General features: G+C 30.5%; 3 protein-coding genes across 4 annotated transcripts; 2 read left to right on the forward strand and 1 right to left on the reverse strand.

Annotated features, from left to right (window-relative positions):
* The first annotated feature begins 229 nt into the window (after positions 1 to 229).
* LOC111292994 (cytochrome P450 CYP736A12-like) lies at positions 230 to 2,795 on the forward strand. Its single transcript, XM_022885670.2, has 2 exons — positions 230 to 982; positions 1,901 to 2,795. The coding sequence occupies exons 1-2, from the start codon at positions 281 to 283 to the stop codon at positions 2,744 to 2,746; spliced, it is 1,548 nt and encodes a 515-aa protein (XP_022741405.2). The 5' UTR covers positions 230 to 280; the 3' UTR covers positions 2,747 to 2,795.
* Positions 2,796 to 8,305: 5,510 nt separating this feature from the next.
* Positions 8,306 to 10,489, forward strand: LOC149514189 (cytochrome P450 CYP736A12-like). The gene is made up of 2 exons (XM_089745096.1): positions 8,306 to 9,092; positions 9,552 to 10,489. The coding sequence occupies exons 1-2, from the start codon at positions 8,391 to 8,393 to the stop codon at positions 10,395 to 10,397; spliced, it is 1,548 nt and encodes a 515-aa protein (XP_089601222.1). The 5' UTR covers positions 8,306 to 8,390; the 3' UTR covers positions 10,398 to 10,489.
* Positions 10,490 to 11,057: 568 nt separating this feature from the next.
* LOC111292966 (phospholipase D zeta 1) lies at positions 11,058 to 20,903 on the reverse strand. 2 transcript variants are annotated; one of them, XM_089745095.1, is made up of 21 exons: positions 20,749 to 20,903; positions 19,191 to 19,494; positions 18,957 to 19,058; positions 18,711 to 18,826; positions 18,471 to 18,612; positions 17,836 to 18,006; positions 17,127 to 17,300; positions 16,423 to 16,665; positions 16,203 to 16,319; positions 15,652 to 15,791; positions 15,391 to 15,540; positions 14,647 to 14,803; positions 14,038 to 14,547; positions 13,467 to 13,577; positions 13,210 to 13,356; positions 12,930 to 13,127; positions 12,672 to 12,773; positions 12,142 to 12,273; positions 11,937 to 12,002; positions 11,599 to 11,660; positions 11,058 to 11,515 (listed from the first exon to the last, which is right to left on the reverse strand). In XM_089745095.1, exons 2-21 carry the CDS (start codon positions 19,422 to 19,424, stop codon positions 11,266 to 11,268), a joined length of 3,324 nt encoding a protein of 1,107 aa, XP_089601221.1. In that variant the 5' UTR covers positions 19,425 to 19,494; positions 20,749 to 20,903; the 3' UTR covers positions 11,058 to 11,265. The 2 variants fall into 2 exon arrangements, with proteins under 2 accessions (XP_089601221.1, XP_022741389.2); XM_022885654.2 differs by lacking the exon at positions 19,191 to 19,494 and having other exon boundaries at positions 20,749 to 20,887.
* Between the last annotated feature and the right edge of the window lie 33 nt (positions 20,904 to 20,936).

Genomic DNA, 20,936 nt, shown 5'->3' on the forward strand with positions numbered 1-20,936 from the left:
ATATTTTATATTGATATGAAATATTATATATAATTTTTTTATAAAATATAATATAAATATATAAATTATTAATATTTTATATGACATAAATATACAATTTTTAAACTAACTATAATCTGACATTTATTTATTATTTACGGGGAGAGTAGCTGTGGGTTGTGGGTTGCTGAGGTTGGCAACAGCTAATTATTGTTTAAAAAATTCAGAACACGTTTAGGCGTCTTGAAATAATAAATAAGCAATCACGGAGGGTTATTCAACTCGCTCACCCCTCCCCATAATGTCTGCTTCAACATTAGCCTTAATCTTGGCCCTCCTTGGAACAGTCTGTGCCGTTATCCACGCCTTTCGCACCACCTTATCCCCATCAAACCGCCACAAAAATGACAGGAAACTTCCACCTGGTCCCCGCGCCCTACCTATAATCGGCAACCTCCATATGCTAGGGAAGCTTCCACATCAAAACCTTCACCATCTAGCCAAAAGATATGGGCCCATAATGTCACTAAGGCTCGGCTACGTACCAACAATCGTGGTATCTTCACCTCAAGCCGCTGAACAATTCCTAAAAACCCATGATCTTGTTTTTGCTAGCAGGCCTAAAGTCCAATCATCGCAGTACTTGTCGTATGGTGCTAAGGGCATGGCTTTCACCCAGTACGGTTCCTATTGGCGAACTGTTCGGAAGTGGTGTACTTTGCATCTCCTTAGTGCTTCAAAAGTTGAATATTTTGCCCCGGTAAGGAAGGCGGAGCTGCGGTCGTTGGTTGAATCAATAAAGAAGGCAGCGGTGGCGGGGAAGACGGTGGACCTTAGCAGAAAGGTAGGTAAGCTTATTGAAGAAATCATGTCTAAAGTTATTTTGGGACGCTCCTTGGATGATGGATTCGACTTGAAGCTGCTAATTGAAGAGGCCATGCACTTGTCGGGAGTTTTTAATCTATCGGATTATTTGCCTTATCTTGCTCCACTTGACCTTCAGGTATATCTTTTTCGTTTCCCATATTATTTTATTTTATAATTACCATTATTTTCAAAAATATATCTTCCTATAGAGATTATTTTTAAAAATAATTTAATAAAAATTTTAAGTTGATAGATTAATAAAGTTTAATGTGAAAATTAATAATATATTAAAAAAATTTTAAATTTATTTATAATTAAAATTTGATAAAATTTTGTTAAATTTTTATTAAAAATATTTATTTGAAAAATATATAATTTTGTTAAAACTTTATATATTTGATTTATGAAATAATATTTTTTGAATTTATTACTTTTAATTTGAATTTTGAATTTAATTATTTTTAATAAAAAATTTTACAAATTTCATCAACTATACAGGCTAAAAAAACCCGACCGAATAGAAATTTAATTCGAACAGTAATATTCTTTGAAATTTTGGTTTGAAAAATGATTGATTCACAAAATAAAAAAAAATTAAAATTAATTATTTACATAGAATTGACTTGTTGTTTTTAAGTTTTATTTTATTTTTAACCTTGGGATTTAATTTGATTTACTGACCTATTCAATTGAATTTAAAAAACAAATACTGCAAATTGACTAAATAAATAAGACATGCAACCAATCTTTTAGCATTTTCACTTTGAAAATTAATTCTAACAATGAATTAATTTAATAATTACAGTTTGCGTATTCATCTTGTATAAAGTGTTATAATTTATATATTCATGTTGTATTTTATATCAAATTTGTGTTTTAATTCGTGTCAGTATAAAAATAAAAAAAATTTTATTTTATTAAATTTATACATAATTATTGTTAAAATTTCAAATCGTATTATTGTTGAGTTTTTTATTAATATGATGTTTGTTTTGAATTATTGTATTGTGTTTTAGATTATTAAGATTAACTTATCTATATATACCCTGCACAGGGATTTGCACGAAGGCTCAAAAAGACGAGCAAGGCCATTGATAAATATTTTGAGAAAATAATCGATGAACATGAACAAGAGGCTAATCTCAATGAACGAAAGCCTCATAGAGATTTCGTTGAAGTGATGGTTTCATTGTTGAACAAACCCATGAACCCTTACGATGATGAAGGTCAAGCATACATAACTGACAGAAAAAACATCAAGGCTATAATATTGGACATGATTGCAGCTTCATTTGACACTTCATCTGCAGTCATTGGGTGGACATTTTCAGAACTCCTAAGGCATCCCCGAGTGATGGTTGGTCTTCAACAAGAGCTAGAAACCGTCGTGGGAAGGAATAGAATGGTGGAAGAGTCGGATCTAACGAAACTAACATACTTGGACATGGTTGTGAAAGAGAGCCTGAGGTTGCATCCAGTTGCACCATTGCTAGTTCCACGTGAGTCCATGGAAGATGTCACTATCAATGGATATTTCATACCAAAGAAGTCACGAATCCTGGTGAATACTTGGTCCATGGCAAGGGACCAAAACGTATGGTCGGATAATGCTGAAGAATTTGTTCCAGAAAGGTTCGTTGGTAGCAATATAGACCTTCGGGGACATGATTTCCAACTCATTCCGTTTGGATCAGGTCGTAGAGGATGCCCTGGTTTGCAGTTAGGCCTACTCACTGTGCGTCTAGTAATAGCTCAATTAGTCCATTGCTTTCACTGGGAGTTACCCGATGGGATGCTGCCTAATGAACTGGACATGAGCGAAAAGTTTGGCCTTTCATTGCCAAGGGCTAATCATTTGTTTGCTAAGCCAGTGTATCGTTTATTTGATAAAGGAATGTAAAACAAGGGTACGTTCAATGAGGTTACTTTTCATTCGTTGATACGGTTGTTCAATTATTTTTTAACTTAGTTATTTTAATTATTTAGTAAGTTATAATTTAATGGACTGAATATATAAACAATTTGTAATATCTAAAATCATTCAATAAGAAATAATCATGGCAAAGGTAAGAATCCTAATCATAATAACAGCAAATCATAACAAGATAAATTTACATGAAATTTCATAAGTTTATAAAATTTGTTATTAAAAATAAATAAATAAAAATTTTAATAAAATATTTAAATCGATAAATTGATAAAATTTGATGTAAATATTAATAATATATAAAAAAAATATTAAAAATATTATTTATAATTTAAATTTGATCAATACTTATTTAATAATAAAAATTTCATCAATATTTTTATTAAAAAAATATAATTAATAAATATATCCAAATTTATTAAAAAAATTTTTAAATTTATACATTTGATCTATATAATAAAATTTTTTAATTTATTAATTTTTATTTTTATTTACTCATTTTTAATAAAAAATTTCATAAACTTCACAAATTTACCTACAAAAGGTCTTTTTCAATCATCACAGTTTATTAGCTGCTCAAATTACGACCTTTATTGCAATTTTAATAAATAAAGATATCATTTATTCGAATTAATAAATAAAGACTTTTTTTAATGTAATTTGGACAGTATATTACACGCAATATAAGATTGCCAGATAGGTATTAAAATTATCAAATCACTATTAATATTACCAAATAAGATGTCAAGTAAGATGCATACACTTAAAAAATTATATTTTAAAGGAAAATTGTGAGAAAAAAGTTACGCTGACTTGTGGCGTTAAAGACTAAACTCTTCATCATTAAACAGGGGTTGTTGATTGGATTGTGGGCAAGTTAAGTGAATGAATGAATGAATGAAGAGACAGTAAGATGGAGTTTTATGTAAATATAGAGAGCAAATTATGAGATTTTTGTTAGTTGAAATTGGGGTTCATGTCAAATTCAATGTCGATAATCAATATCAATATCCCTCTTTTTTTTTTAAGATGGATTTGGCAAACTTCGAAATCACTTTAGATTTTTGAACGAGTTTAGGGTTCATGTCAAATAATGTGATTTTTATTTTTTGTTTTGTTATAAAATAATTATTTTTATTTATACAAATTTATTAGAAATTTTAAAAGATAAATCTATTAAATTTTTTAAATGCAAATAACTAAAATCTCCAAATCAAATACAGAAGCCAAAACTAACAAAACGATTACTAAATTCCCATAATATAATAATAACCACATAATCAGTAGGGAAAAAAGTTTAATATATTTTTTAACTATTAATTTTAATATATTCAAGCTATAAGAGAAACAAGTTCCTTTTCTTTTTTCTTTTTTCTTTTTTTCTGCATCTAAAACTTAAATGCATTTCTTTTGATATTTATATCATCATCAATATTAATTTATTAATATTTTAAAAATTAATAAGTAAAAATTTAAGATAACATATGATCAATTTTTTGTCTAACTCTTTTAAAAAAATAATGATCCTCGATAAGTTATCAAGAATGAAAATTTTTAAAAAATTTCAAAACAAGGAAAGTCATCATCAATATTATTTAAAAGTATGATTATTTATCTAAAAATTTTATATTTTTAATAAAATAATAAAACGAGTTTAAAATTTATCAAAAAAATAATTTTGATCTATGAAAACAAAGTTAGTTTCTAGAATAGATTATGCGTAGGAAAAATTAACACTCCCACAATGTAGATTTTAAAAAAAATATTAATTAATTATACGTTATCTTTTATATTGATAAAATATTCTTAATTTCAATATTTAAAAATTATTCCTTTAAATTTTTTTAAAAATATATTTTTTTTAATTTTTTATTTAAAAATAAAATAAAATATTTAATATCAAAATATTTTTTAATTCTCCAATATCTATGCAAAATTTTAAAATATTTTTTTACTTAGAGATTTTCATAATACTCCACAAAATCAGAACATATTCCTTTATAAAGAATAATTATTAATAAACACTTTAATATCTAGACAGGATGTTAAGAATTATTTTTACTTACAAATATTATTTTTTATTTAATTAAAACAATTCTCCAAAAACCACTATTTATTAATTTTTTGAAGATAATGAAATGCAAACACACACACATAAAGTAAATGTATGATGCAAATACAAATTAAAATGTAGACGATCAATTTAATCTATCTAATACATATTTAATTTTATTTATTTATTTAGGTATAAAATAAAAATCTTTAATTTTAAAATATTTTTTAATTATCGAATATCTAAACGAAATTATGAAAAATTTTTCTCCACTTAGAATTATCATGATATTCTTTAAAAATTGACATAATATTCTTTCATAAAAAACAATTATTGAAAAATCCTTTAATATCTAAGTAAGTAAGGTCTCAAAAAAATTTTTATTTAAAAAATTTACCTTTTATTTCTAAAAATCCTTTTTTCAAAATATTATTTTATCACTTCAATTTTATTATAAACAAACATCATGCATATGATATAATATATAATAAATGATATAAATAAAAAAGTAAAATCCTACGATACTAATAATCAGTTTCATTTCACCATTTTTATGTCCTTTATTATTATCTCCCTAAACAAAAGTTTTTAATGATGAAAAGTTATTTTATTCTTTAATATCTAGGTGAAACTTTAAAAAATTGATTATGCTCGAAAACTTACAATAATTATTTTAAATAAAAAAAATATTTCTTAGTAAAAATAATTATTTCTTCTATATCTAAGTAGGATTTTCAAAGTTATTTTTTACTTAAAAATACTTTCTAGTAATTTTGTTCTTATCGTGGACCCAAGCTCAGATTTCTCAAAACCAGTCTTAACAATTCTAGATCTCCACAAGCTCAAATTTTTATTGAATTTTTTATTTTTTTTGCTGGCTTTTCTTTGCATTCGGTGCCGCTTCTCCCTTCCCAGGGATGTGGCTTTTTTTTTTTTTTTTTGTGATTTTCGATTCTAGCAAACTGGGTTTCGGTTGAATTTTGGATAGTTGGGGTCGTTTTGGTGACAGGTTGGTGAAAGATGTGGGTAAGGGAAGGGCCGAACGGCCTTGTGAGGGGTTCCAATGGAGCTAGGTGGTAGTTTGTTGGTGGAGGTCTAGGGTTGATGTTGGTAGCACGTTGCAGATTCGGTTAGGTTGATGGTGACTTGTTGTTGGATTGTTGGTTCGGTTAAGGGTGTGGATTTGGCCGAATGGGTTGTTTAGGGTTGATGGTGAGGCTTCGGTTGTGGAGTGCTACTATTTTTTTTTCTGTGAAAAATTCCCCCTCAATCGATCCCCTTTACTCATGGTCAGTGGTCTGGATAGAAAAGAAAGTGAAGGAAGCATGATCCGAAAGCGGCAACAAGAGATGATCACGGCCAGGTTTGGGTCGTGTTCATATTAATAGTTTATACGTTTGATATTGATATTAATAATTGATTCAAAATTTTGATTTTTAAAACCTTTTGAAGTCAGATTAAAATTAAAAAAATAAATTTTAAATTCATCTATTAAAGTTAAATTATATAATAAAAAATTTTAAAAATATATAATTTAATTTAATTTAATGAAATTATATTTAATTTATATGTATTAAAAATAAAATTTATATATATAAATTAAAATTAAAATTAAAATTAAATTTTTATACATATAATTTTTATATATTAATAAAATAATAAAATATATAAAATTTAATTTATATATAATTTATATATATAAATAAAAATTATATATAAATTTGAATCGAGTTTAAATTTTAAATATTTTATTTAAAATTTAAAAGAAATTAAAATTTATGTTTAAATTCATTGAACCTATTTTAATTTGTTATCTAAAATTTTAGTGATATTTTGATTTGGATAAATAATTTGACTTCTAAACCATGGTTAATTTCATTATTATCTTTTACTTTTATTTTTTAATAAAATAATATATATGTGTATAAAAATTGAATGCAATTAAAATTTATTTTAATTAGATAAAATTAGGTGTTTATAATTTGACATACATGACAAAAAAACAGAGATAAAAGTTGAAAAGAGTAAAGCAGGCTACCAATTTCTAGTTTGTCTGAAAAAATTTTAAGTTTAAGAGTCGGATCAAGTATATATATAATTATTTTAAATTAATTAATTAATTAATTATTTAATTTTATATTTATATAAAAATAATATTTTATATTTAAAAAAATATTTTATTAATTTCAAATCAAATTATATTAAATATGATTTATAAAATGTCAAATCAAAATAAAAAAATAAAAAAAAATTTCGAATTAATTTAAATTTTATAAATATAAAATCAAATTCAATTCAAACAAAATCACTTGATTTGACCCGTTGGCATCATTTCTAGTCAGGACTACGACAGCCTTTGTTGAATACAGCCATGATGAACCATATAAACCATTAATGAAATATCACTTTTGTACGTCTGGTTCATTTAATTCAATAAAAATTCATGTATCTCTTGACTCAAAAATTGTTTTTCAGCTCGAATTTTCCTTTTTGTTTAAATGAAGCATCACTTCAAAGGAACAAGGCAATAACCTTCATTACAATTTTTGGTGGTATTCATTTATGCAAGTTCAATACTTCATTTGCACAGTAACTCAAATAATTTATTTTTTAGATTAAATAAAAAATAGTAACAATCTTTCTTTCTTTTTTTCTTAGTAAACTCAAATTGCAAATTATTATTAAAAATATTCACTAATTATTATTAAATATACTCACAACATTGTTAAAAACTTACACATTTGATTTAATTATTAATTATATATTTTTTATTTAAAGAGTGAAATCTATTTTTTTCAATATAAAAAATATATTACTATGAAATGCTTGAATTGTTGAATTTTGTTTCTAGCCTCTGAAAATTTATTTATTAATTGTAAGAAAGATTAGAAAGTCACTTTCTATTGATCTGGTTTGGTAAGATTCAGCTTCAACATCTTAAAATATAGGAGAAATTGCTTCAACATGTATTTTATTTACTTTCATTAAGATATCTATGTAGTTTATAATATTTTAATGACAAAAAAAAAGCAAAAATTAAAATATTTTAAATATTAAATTTTATAATTTAAAATATAATATAAAAATAATTTAATTTAATTTAAAATTTTAACATAAATTATATATAAATTTAATAAAAAATATATTTTTATATTTTATTTTAATATAAAATATGATATGTAATTTTTATAAAAAATATAATATAAATATATAAATTATTAATATTTTATTAACATAAATTAAATTGAGCATTGATTTATCATTTATGGGAAGGGCGGCTGTGGCTCGTGAGTTGTCGAGCTTAGCAACACAAAATCCTTATCTTTCCAGCAGTAGCAAAAATGTTTAACTCATTTATCTTATGTTTAATATTTCAAAAAATAATATTATAATAATTATTAGCATATTATTTAAAATAAAAATATATAATAAAATAAACAAGTTCAAATATAAATAAAAATAGTTATTGTTTTAAAACATTAGAACACGTTCAGACGTCTTAAAATAATAATTAAGTAATCACCTTGGCTATAGCAAGTTGCAACTCGCTCAACCCTCCCCAAAATGTCTCCTTCAATGTTAGCGTTACTCGTGGCCCTCCTTGGAACTGTCTGTGCCTTGATCAACATCTTTCGCACCACCTCATCCCTACCAAACCGCCACAAAAATGGCCAGAAACTTCCACCTGGTCCCCGCGCCCTACCTATAATCGGCAACCTCCATATGCTAGGGAAGCTTCCACACCAAAACGTTCACCATCTAGCCAAAAGATATGGCCCCATAATGTCACTAAGGCTCGGCTACGTACCAACAATCGTGGTATCTTCCCCTCAAGCCGCTGAACAATTCCTCAAAACTCATGATCTTGTTTTTGCTAGCAGGCCTAAAGTCCAATCCTCGGAGTACTTGACGTATGGTGCCAAGGGCATGGCTTTTACCCAGTACGGTTCCTATTGGCGAACTGTTCGGAAATGGTGTACTTTGCATCTCCTTAGTGCTTCAAAAGTTGAGCATTTTGCCCCGGTAAGGAAGGCGGAACTTGGATCATTGGTTGAATCAATGAAGAAGGCGGCGGCGGCGGGGGAGACGGTGGACCTTAGCGGAAAGGTAGGTGAGCTTATTGAAGAAATCATGTCTAAAGTTATCTTGGGACGCTCCATGGATGATGGATTCGACTTGAAGCCGCTAATTGAAGAGACCATGCATTTGTCGGGGGTTTTTAATCTATCGGATTATTTGCCTTATCTTGCTCCACTTGACGTTCAGGTATATCTTTTTCGTTTCCCATATTATTTTATTTTTAGCCTTGGGATTTAGTTTGATTTTCTTACCTATTCAATTCAATTTTAAAAAAAAAAATCAAAATGCTGTAAGTTTACCAAATAAATAAGAAATGCAACCAATCTTTTATCATTTTCACTTTGAAAATTAACTATAATAATGAATTAATTAAATAACTATGTTTAGATACGATCATTTGTATATTTATTTTATATAAAATATTAAAATTTATATATTTATGTTATGTATATTTATGTTATATTTTAAACTAAAATTGAATATTTTAATTTATATTAATATAAAAATATAAAATATATTTTTTTATTTTATTAAATTTATATATAATTATTATTAAAATTTTAAATGACATTATTTTCATATTTTTTATTCATATTCATATAGTAAATTATCATATCTAACTATGTTTATATATCCCCTTCACAGGGATTTGCACGAAGGCTCAAAAAGACGATTAAGGCCCTTGATACATTTTTTGAGAAAATAATCAATGAACATGAACAAGAGATTAATCTTGAGGAACGAAAGCCTCCGAGAGATTTCGTTGATGTGATGGTTTCATTGATGAACAAACCCATGAACCCGAACGATGACGAAGGTCAAGCGTACATGATTGACAGAAAAAACATCAAGGCTATAATGGTGGACATGATTGCAGCTTCATTTGACACGTCAGCCACAGCAATTGAGTGGACATTTTCAGAGCTTTTAAGGCATCCTCGAGTGATGGTTGGTCTTCAAAAAGAGCTAGAAACCGTGGTGGGAAGGAATAGAATGGTGGAAGAGTCGGATCTACCGAAGCTAACATATTTGGACATGGTTGTGAAAGAGAGCCTGAGGTTGCATCCGGTTGCACCATTCCTAGTTCCACGTGAGTCCATGCAAGATGTCACTGTCGATGGATATTTCATACCAAAGAAGTCACGAATCCTGGTGAATACTTGGTCCATGGCAAGAGACCAAAACGTATGGTCGGATAATGCTGAAGAATTTGTTCCAGAAAGGTTCATTGGTACCAATATAGACCTTCGGGGACATGATTTCCAACTCATCCCGTTTGGATCAGGTCGTAGAGGATGCCCTGGTTTGCAGTTAGGCCTACTCACTGTGCGTCTAGTTATAGCTCAATTAGTCCATTGCTTTGACTGGGAGTTGCCTGATGGGATGCTGCCTAATGAACTGGACATGAGCGAAAAGTTTGGCCTCTCATTGCCAAGGGCTAATCATTTGTTTGCAATTCCAGTTTATCGTTTGCTTGATAAAGGAGTGTAAGACAAGGGCACGCTCAATGCACCATTGAGATTGAAAAAGTGATATATTGGTAATATTCAAATTAGTGATTAAATAAGGTTACTTTTCAGGCGTTGTTACGGGTGTTGATTTTTATAACTTGTTATTTTAACTATATGTAAGTTATAATTAAATGGACTGAATATGTATGAACAATTTGTTATATCCGAAATCGTTCAATAAGAAATAATCATGACATAAGTAATAATCCTAGTATAATAACAGCAAGTCATAACATAGTTTAGTTGCTCAAATCAAAACCTGTATTACAATTTTAATGGATAAGGATCTCACCTACTCGAATTTTAATGAATAGACTTTTTTTAATGAAGTTGAGTGAATGAATGAAGAGACCCTATTTATAGTGATGAAGTAATTTATGTTAATACAGAGCAAATTATGTGATTTTTCTTATTTGAAATTGGGGTTCATGCCAAATTCAATTTATATAATCAATATCAATATCCCTTTTTTTTGTTAGATGGATTTGGCAAATTTCGAAACCATTTTAGAATTTGGAAAGGGGATAGCCTATAGCATTATACATTTTGATTTTTTTTTTGCTTTTGATCCCTAATGCATGAGCTTATATCAACTGGTTGTTCTAATAAAAAGCAAGAAGATTCATGATGCAAGAGAAGATTATAGACATTGACAGAATATTATTAGTTGAGAAAAAATCAAGGATAAATATACAAAGAATGATGAAATGCATATTTCCTCAACGAGGCTTGCTTTTTTTTTTTTTTTTTCTCTATAATTTATGTGCAAATTTGTTAGGGGAAAAAATATGAGGAATCGTATGCAATCGATGCCAAAAAAAAAATGGGGTTTTGTATAATTCCCCCAGTCAATGAAAAACTTGAGGAGATGCGTAATATTCACTCTCATTAAACACAGGTCTTAAATCTTCTTTGCACATGAAATCCAATGGGAAAGAAACAAGATGTCCTCGTACCGACTTTAATCTATCCATGGCATCTGTTTGTTTGATATCTCCATTGTGGTATGATTCTAATTTCTCAGGGGCTATTCCTAAATCAATTGTAGTGTGACCAAGTCTTTCCTTCCAAAAAGTGATGCTTTGTCGGAGGACAAGCCTGCATGTTGTCGTCCATCGAGTTAGTGTCGTAATAAGATAACCAAATAGAAAAGGAAAGGAGTGAGAGAGCTGTAGTCATACCGGGAATGTATGAGATCACTTGGGACACAGGCAAAGACATCCTGGTAGATTGTTGTATTCATCTGTCATATAAAGCATTCGATGTTTGTTACTTGGAGTTACGAGTTACAGATCGTAATCCTTATTATTCAAAATAATATGTATGTATCAGGTCATTGAGCAGTTGTAAGTTCTTAAACCAAGTAATCATCTAGCCTCATTAGGAAGGCTAAGTGTCATTACACTACTTATCTGGGTAATTTTCAAAACCCCCTGAAATTCTTTGATTCCTTTTAATTGAAGCATTTCAGAATATAAAATGTGTAAGTACTAAAGAAACATACAATTCCAGTTCTTACCTTTGCAGTCGCAACCCATATATCTTTATAACTCGAATCACTAATGGGATCTATTATTCGATTTATCTGAGGTGAAAAGGGAAAAATGCATTTATCAGCTGAAAAACACAAGATGCTATGAATATCATATGACTGACCTCCAAGTCCAGTTAAATGAGCATTATCTGAATGTAAAATAAGTAAATATGGATGATGACTGACAAACCTCTCCTTTGCGAAGACCAAGATGTTCAGACCACAATGAGAGGCGAAGACTCAAAGCAAATTTTCCAGCCTTCCATGGATTTTCCCCCATCCGTGAATCAACAAATTCTTTGTCTTCAATAAACACACCAATCTGAAATATTAATTGACATCAAACTTCTTGGAGAAGTAATACAGATATGCTATATCTTAGTCAAGGATAAAAATAATGTTGAATTGTACCATTGTCCAGGAAACCATCAAACCCCTTTATCATATAATTTTGAGTTTATGCCAACCTAAGTCAAACCCTTTTATCATATAATTGAAACACTAGTTTTGTGTTTCAAATCTTCACATCTTTACCTATCAATTCTATTACTGATCCACTTCAACTATGTTCATACCAAATTGCCAGCAACCCGTGTTCTTGATTCCACTATATTTTGCCCTATGTCCATTAAAATTTTAGCCCCCCAACTATATTTTTTAAACCCTAAAACACCCAATTTCACAGCAACAACTTAAAAATAATCCAGAATACAGTGATACCTCTGAATCTCTTGAGCCGAGTAAACTTCTATCGTTAATATTAGCAGATCCAATTAAGGCTGCAGAGTCATCAATTATCATGATTTTACTATGCACATATACCTGCAGGAATAGTAGGGGACAAATAAATCATCAAACATTTGCATGCTACATGCTAAACTTTCATCATTAATATGACATGATATTATGCCACCGTAAGGAGAATTATGCAGATGTGGCAAATGATAGAGCAAGATAAATGTTAGTGCAAGAACATACTGGACTGGTAGCCACAGGACCAAGATCAAAAAGTTCTCCATACGCTCTAAGGCCATAGAAAGATATGTAATCATGAGTTTTAGGACCAAGAACTTCATAAAGATTATGCAATATTGAATTCTGTCCTCTGCTAATGGTTCGATACTGCCAATGCATTATGGCTCTCACAGATGCTGCACCAGCATCATCAACACCACCCTGTTAAACTTAAAAATCAGTTCAGACATAATACTATTATCTGAACTCCAAATTAAAAAGAGTAGTGGCAAAAAATTACAACCTGGAAACCAGGAAGCAGGGGTATGACAATAATAACCCTGAAACACTTCTTATCATTGTAAGCCCGCATAATACGCTGGTATAATGCTTCTAACACACGATTCCGAATAATTTCATCCCCTGAGAGGCCTGATATAAAAAATTGGTTCTGGGAAAGGTTGTAAAAGAATGAAACAACAGAAAGAAAGAGAGTAAGCCGTGCAATTACACGTTTCATAGTGAACTTCAAAGTAAAAAATTAAGAAAATCAGCATATACCTCTATATAAACAAAGTGTTCTGCTTTCTCAATGAGGGAACAATAAGCACAATGAATGCTCTCTTCTATTAGGCTGGTTCCAGCAGACCACTGACTGACACTCCTTATAATCTGAAAATTATAGATCATCACTGATTTGCACTACTTATAAGCTCAAAGTCTCTCTTCAAAAAAAAAAAGGAAAGTCAAACAGAATTGTAGAAATAGTGACAGATCACATTAATGTCATCATTGCGCCAAGCTCAAACTAACTCTTAGCCTTCCTTTCATTAGTGAAAGTTGAATCTCATTAAGCACAAAAGAATTTCATGGGCTGCAAATGCACAACACTGATGACATGAACCAATATTATGACCAGAGACATTACTTTCTTTTCCCTATTGCTATAATTTTTGTTTTTGTCTTGTAACAGTAATATGCTGATTAACAAAGCTATGGCCTGAATTTCAATGAAATTTTTGTTTACTTCTTGATATAACACTAAGAAGTTGAGATATCAACATAACAAAATATAAACAAATATTATGAGCCATATGTAAAACTTTAAAGGTCTTGATGAAATACAACCCACCTGACAATGACATGAAGTTCGGGCACCAACCTGTCCAGCTTCATCTAGAAAACCAACTTGATCACCCCGTTCCTGTGTTTCCCACCACTCTGGGTCTGAATTTTTGCTTGCATGCTTTCTTTTTACATCTGAAGATCTTTCCATATGACGATCCAAGGAGTCAAGGTCATCAACAAAGCCTTTCATGGGTGTGTCTGCAACTGCTGGTTCTATTTTGGACTTTCGAAAAGCAAAAGTAACACTTTTACTGGCAGTAGCATCCAACTCATTTGATTTTGGAAACCCACCGCAGCTATCCAACTCCTCAGCCTCTTGAGGCAAAAGTAGAGGAATATCTTGTAAAGATGATATAGAAGAAAAGGAATCCTGTCTTTTGATGCCTTTATTGTTGCCCTCAACATTCTTGCTCTCAAACTCAATCTCTTTGCTTCTTCCCATATAATGTGGAATCACCATATGGTGCTGAGGCATAAGTAGTGGAATTGCTTCCTCATATGGAGCTTTATTTCTCTGGAAAAAAGAAAAAAAAAAAAGAAAAAAGCAAAGCTTTGTTAAATAACAAAGTTATTGCATTTTTAATGTTCACTATTAATTCTAAATAAATATGACCTTAGCATAGTTCCAGCGCTGAACAAAATGTCGTGCTACATCACGACAAGGTGGTCCCCAGAGTGCACAATGGACATCGTGCCAAGGCATTCGAGGATATTTTCCTCGATCCAACTCATCTTTCATTGTATCTTCCCATGAATTTGGTTCAGATTCCCTGATGAAAATGAAATTGAAATTTTGTTTCATTTGTAATTACTTGTAACCTGAATATTTGTCCCTTTTTTCCAAGAACATTATCGGAAAAGGGAGAAGGGGGGGGATTACACAATAGGCAGTTAAAAAATCTTGAAAGCTGGGAAACATATATTACGCACAAGCCCATTGAACAAACTTTGGAGTTAACCCATTGAACATCTATTTATTCATCATCTCTTTAAACAAACTTTGGAGTTAAACCCATTTAACCAAAAGAATTCAGCAAACTGTTGGGGAACATCTATTGACACACAAGCCCAAAACCTTGCAAGTGGTAGATACTTTAACTAGAGGCAAAAGTCACTGTCAAAGTTATGATAGATAGTGTGTGAAAAATCAGCCCAAAAAATCCAACCAGTACACTTGTAATGATGTCTTCCACTGTAATACCACACTACAAGAGAATGGCGTACAAATTAAGCATATAATAACTGATGACAACTGAAATGTGAGGAGTTCATGAAAGGCCAAAAAGAATGAACAAGTCAAATTGGAAACAAATTTCTGAAAAATTAAGGAGAATCTTTGCTTAAACAAAAAGCTTACCTTGGGTTATAGTAGTCTTTTCCAGGCCAGACTAGGGGAGGATTATCACCCACCTTGTGTTCAAACGTGTCATAGCGGCCAAAGCATAAATCAAGTCCACCAATAAAACAAATTTGGTAATCAACAATTACAAGCTTTTCATGGTGGGACCTATAGGTAAAAGAAATACATATCAAAGTCTGAAAAGATCCAATATATTATAATGGTAAAAGGTTACAAGTTAAATGCCAGTGCACACTCAATTCTAAAAGTAATGCATACCATAGATAGACACCAGTAGAGAAGTGGTTGGGATAACGCAATACCCTCACATTCTCATGAATGCTAAGAAGCTTTCTCTTGCTATAGACACTGTTGATTTTCAAAGCAAGAGCAAGTTCTTTGTAGAGAAGGATGTATATCTGCAGTCATAGACACATTAAACATTTTTGCATCAGTATTGGACATTGATCAACATAGTAGAAGCAGATATTAATTTGTTTTTTTGTTAAAGAATAAACATTAATGTAATAGTTAAATCAGGTTTGTAAAATTTAAAGGGCTCAAAATCAAACCAAAAGCCTTCAACTATCAACAGTGACTGAGCTCACTGACAGACAAAATGAGTTGAAGAAAAAAGTAATACACTGTTAACACATAAAACACCTTGACTCATAAATCCTAATTCATGTACATTGTATACACAGCCATAACAAAAGGATTCGTCTAATGAAGAAAATAATTCAACATCCATTTTTAATTTACAAAAAAAAAAAATTACAGACTTACTAATAAAATAAACCTTCTAAAAAATAATTGAAAGATTACAATACCTGAACCCCTTGCTTAGCTTTGGATTCCAGCAAAACATCGAGCCTGGAGGATGCCTGCTCACTGAAAGGACGGCGTAGATACAATTCTGGGCAAAGCCACCAGCCACAAATAAATATCTGCATAAATTTTGGAATCATACAATAGGTTTTTTATGCTAAAGAAAAGAAAAACCAGTTTGGATGCAACCCATTTTGACCTGCAAGAGTAGAAAAGACAGACCTCTGATTTAGCATCCTCAATTGATGAAGCTATAGCATCAAAAGCTGCCCTACCATCTATGAACCATTGAGCCTGACTATCGTCTTCTGTCAAACCCCTTGGTGGAGCAAAAGAGCCAAAGCGATGAGGATGACACCAGCCCTCAGGAGGTCTAAGCCCAGCATCATTAATTGCTGCAACCCAATCTTTAACTTTAGCACTACTCTTCGCTCTTAACTTTATGCTCCGAATTCCACATGTGACCTTTGAAGTTCCCAATCATCTGTTAGAAAGTGAATTTCTCTAGATATATTCATCAAACATACTACTTAACCCACCATTATAGAAATATATAGTTCATTTAATATGCAGAAGGAAAAACTTACAACCTCAAAAAAATCTTCAATCCAGAAAACCCATATATTTATCTTGATCCTAAACGTTTGATGCCAAATGTGGTGTTAATATAGGTTAATGATCAGGATTTTAAGGAATAAAAATCTTTTTGGATGGCAGAAGTATCACTAGAGGTTTTCTAATTGAAGAATTATTTTGTTGGGGATCTTATCCAAATCACAATGAGAAAAAGAAATAACAATCAAAGGTCATTGATTATGAACAATAGTGTCTTAAACTTTAACATGACTAGTAAAATGCTAAAAGAATAATATGCCCATCAGCAGGAAAAAAATTTCCACAGAATCAACAGCAAATATTCTACTGACCTTAAAAGCATGGCGTAAAGGATTACGTTCCTTTACTTCTGCTGCTAATGATACCCGGCCCTCACCATTACCATCCGAGGCTGGTAATACATTGAAAACAATTATATCTAAAGGTTTGGAATCAAAAGGATCTCCCAGCAAGGCTAAGAATCCAGGTTTCAGCACAGCCCACACCTATAAATAATCATTTCACATGACAACAGAAAAACTTGGGTCAAACGAATAAGCTAAAATGTGAAAAATACCCAAAATGATGGCAAAAGGAGTGTTATTTTAAAGGTTAAGTTATTGTCCATATTGCAAGATTAAGGTACAACAAATCTGAACATTTTAGCAAGGCAAGAGACAACAACTCCAAAGATCTCAAGCAATAGAATCAACACATGACAACCATTAATTTGACCCATCTTCAGAATCCTATTCTGAAATCCTATCATCTTATTTAATTTCACTGATCTCACCTATTAAGCAACAATAGGAGATTCCTATGCACATTCTACATCACTAAGCAAAGCTGACTAAGTGAACTCTTGCTGAAGCACAAAAGATGCACTTTGTGGTGCTAGTTTCACTCCCACCCAAGAATATTTAGACAGAGAAGAGAGGAAATTATTACTTGCTGCACCCCATGCATGTGCAGCATATGTTCTGAAACAAGTGCATCTTAAATTGAATATAAACTGAGTTTTCAGAAATGAGATCACATCACCTTTTGCCAGTTATCATTACAGCAATTGAACCAACAACATGCACAGCATCTATCAGAGTCATCATTCTTGGCAATTTTTGGTAGATGCTTCACCATCACATACTCTTCCTTCAGCTTGGGGCCATACTCTGGTGAAAATGACAACTTTGAAACCTCCAAAAACTTGCAAACCTACAAGAAAATTGAGAAAACGATATAAGAGGGACATAAAGCAAAAAAACTCAAAATGTAAAACACAGAGTAGTTAGCAACCACATTCCAAGTTCTAAGTTCTAAGAGTAAATCTACAGCACTTGCATTAAGAACTCTAACTAAAAGAAAATAATCCTTTCAATAGATCAACTGACAGTTTACTGAACCAGCTGTTAGGAGGCTTCATCTACTTCATGATTGTTTCATTAAAAAAAAGGAAAGCAAGTTGAATTTGGTAGTCTATAATCAACACAAAATATATGAGGGGAAATTGAGCACATATTAGTAACTAAAGTAAAATGAAATTACGTAGCATATTCTCCAGGTATAGCAAAGTCTATTAAAAAAAAGGTCTAATACCTATCAAGATAAATGTAAATAAACAAAAAATGATTGCCACAGACGCATTACGATATCACATCACCATGTTTAGGAATGCATACCTCACGAGAGTTAACAATATCCATATTTCCAAGAAAGTGGTTCAGATATTCTTGCATTGCAACCTTTGCTCTGTCCGACATCGAAGACTGCCTTCCCAAGGCTGGTCTAATAACTGGAAGAGCAGCACTTGATGGAACATCTCTGCATAGGAAAAAAAAAAAGAAAAAACAAACCAACTCATAAGCACATAGAGTTAAATTTTCTTTTTTTTTTGGAAAATTCAGGATGATAACAATCACCTGTTTTTAGCACTTTCATCATGATGTAAAGGAACAGCATCATCATCCGGTTCATCATCATCTTGCACAACTGGCGTATGGTCTCCTATTCCTAGATTTTGAAGCCATTCTTTAACCTTTAATGTAATAATGTTCAGTGTGAAAACCACATTCAAATCGTAAACCCTCCAAGCAAACAGTTATTAATCAACAGAAAATTCAAATGACAGCAAAACACAGAAAAACATTCTCGTTTTATCTACACACCTGTTCTTGCTTCTCGTGAATTTCTTCAATAAATAAGCGTTTCTTCAAAGCAAAGTGTAAGTAAAAAACGTGTGAAGCTTTCTTCAATAACCGCCACTTAAACTGAAGAATCAAAATGAAGAAATTAGTATAAATATTAAAACAAGTTAGGATCGAAAGTATGATTCGAATTTAAACTATCAAAATAATTTTAGAAAGATTGATTGAAGAATGAAACGAAAAAGAGAAACTTGCTTGTTTGTACTGGAATTCAATGGTGTAAGATAAAAGCATGGGGCTGATATCGCCGGCGTCGGGTCTGGAGACGGAGACAATGGTAGCTTTAGGTAACTCGTCGAAAATCCGAGTTGACTCAGGGGCGACACCTTGAGCGAAAGAGAGGAATGATGACATCATCGATGGTAAGGGCTCCGATTGTAATTGGTAGTACCGTGAACCACCACCGGACATCAACTGTTCCGATGCCATTTCTTTTTTCCGATTATTGATTGGTAAACTAAAGATCCGAGAATTTCTTTTTCTTTTGTTTTTGTTCGATCTGGTGAATTAAAGATCGAAAATTGAGAATATGATGGGATTGGGATCCAGAGATAGAAAGGAGAGGGAGAGTCGGGATTGGCCTTTTGAATGGTTTTTTTTTTTTCTTTTTTTTTATTTATTTTTTATCGCTTTCTGTTTGGAATAGTAATAAATGAAAAAGAGAACGTCGTCAAATCTGGAAATTTTCGCAACACTCCGAACCTTAAATGAAGCATTTTTTTTAAGCTGTTTTAACTTTTAAGAATGCATACATTATTTAATGCTTGATCCCTACCCCTCTAGATAAGACAATTTAATGATTCGAATATTCATAATATATTAAATATTAAAATTTATATATTTATATTATATTTCATATAAAAATTATTAATATAAAAATATAAAATTTATTTTTTATTTTTATTAAATTCATATATAATATTATTAAAATTTTAAATTATATTATATAATATCATTCCGTTGTATTTTAATTTATCATATCTATTTTATGTAATATCTTTTATATTAAATAATGTTACAATTTATTTAATATATATAATATAAATTATAATGTTTTTACTTTTATTAAATTTATATATATTTTATCATAAATTTAAATCATACTTTTTTTCCTTTTTATCAAATATATAAAATTATTATCAGAATTTTAAATTATAATTTTTTCCTTTCATTAAATTCATACAAATTTTTATTAAAATTTTAAATTTTCATATAATTTTTGTTATTCCCCACAATTATTAGTGATTAAGCATAAAATAGATTAACCTTTAAAATCAAAATCGTTGAACATAAAAATTTGCTATAGATTTTTCTTTAAGGGCATAATTTGAACTTTCTTTGCTGCTCCTGTCTTGGATCATTCAACCATTATTTAAGGGTGGACAGTGGACTCCACTAGTTCCGTCTCTCAATTTGATTAAAAAAAAAAACCCCTCATTACGTCTCAATCAAATTATTCGGAAGCATATTAACTATAATTATTATATTATAATTAATCAATTATAATTGAAAATTATATAATATTTATCAAATTTTCATATAAAACCTATATTTATAAATAATGAATTCTTACATAAGTTTTTAATATTATTAGATAATTATAAGATTATAATAAAAAATTTATAGGTGTAACGCTTCAACTATTCGGAATATTTAGTATATATCCCTTACTCAAGGTGCAAAATTGGAATAAAATCTTTTCCTATATCATATCATCAGCAAATTGCAAATCTTTTCCGGCATGATCCATTACCTCCATGAAGGGAAGACCGAGAATCACTGCTACCACCAAAGAGAGTGCTACATCAAAGGCAGGAGCTCTTTCTGAGCCATTCTGAATCCCTTCCCAGTAGATGATCCAGTCATGCAGCATCTACTACCACCTCTAATGGTCGATAAAGTGCAAGCCTACTCAATTTCAGAAAGAACAGTGGTTAACGG

Source organism: Durio zibethinus, chromosome 16, assembly GCF_047325235.1.
Source record: "Durio zibethinus cultivar Kanyao isolate XHJ-2024 chromosome 16, ASM4732523v1, whole genome shotgun sequence".
NCBI classification, from domain to species: domain Eukaryota; kingdom Viridiplantae; phylum Streptophyta; class Magnoliopsida; order Malvales; family Malvaceae; genus Durio; species Durio zibethinus.

Bases quoted from the DNA above. Each gene is read 5' to 3' on its own strand.
- LOC111292966 (XM_089745095.1), bottom strand. From the start codon at position 19,424: ATGGCATCGGAACAGTTGATGTCCGGTGGTGGTTCACGGTACTACCAA. The intron at 18,007-18,470 runs GTATGCATTCCT...ATTTTCTTGTAG, and splicing joins ATATTGTTAACTCTCGTGAG to GTTTGCAAGTTTTTGGAGGT. The intron at 11,516-11,598 runs GTATGACTACAG...GACAACATGCAG, and splicing joins AGTGATCTCATACATTCCCG to GCTTGTCCTCCGACAAAGCA.
- LOC111292994 (XM_022885670.2), top strand. From the start codon at position 281: ATGTCTGCTTCAACATTAGCCTTAATCTTGGCCCTCCTTGGAACAGTC. The intron at 983-1,900 runs GTATATCTTTTT...TACCCTGCACAG, and splicing joins TTGCTCCACTTGACCTTCAG to GGATTTGCACGAAGGCTCAA.
- LOC149514189 (XM_089745096.1), top strand. From the start codon at position 8,391: ATGTCTCCTTCAATGTTAGCGTTACTCGTGGCCCTCCTTGGAACTGTC. The intron at 9,093-9,551 runs GTATATCTTTTT...TCCCCTTCACAG, and splicing joins TTGCTCCACTTGACGTTCAG to GGATTTGCACGAAGGCTCAA.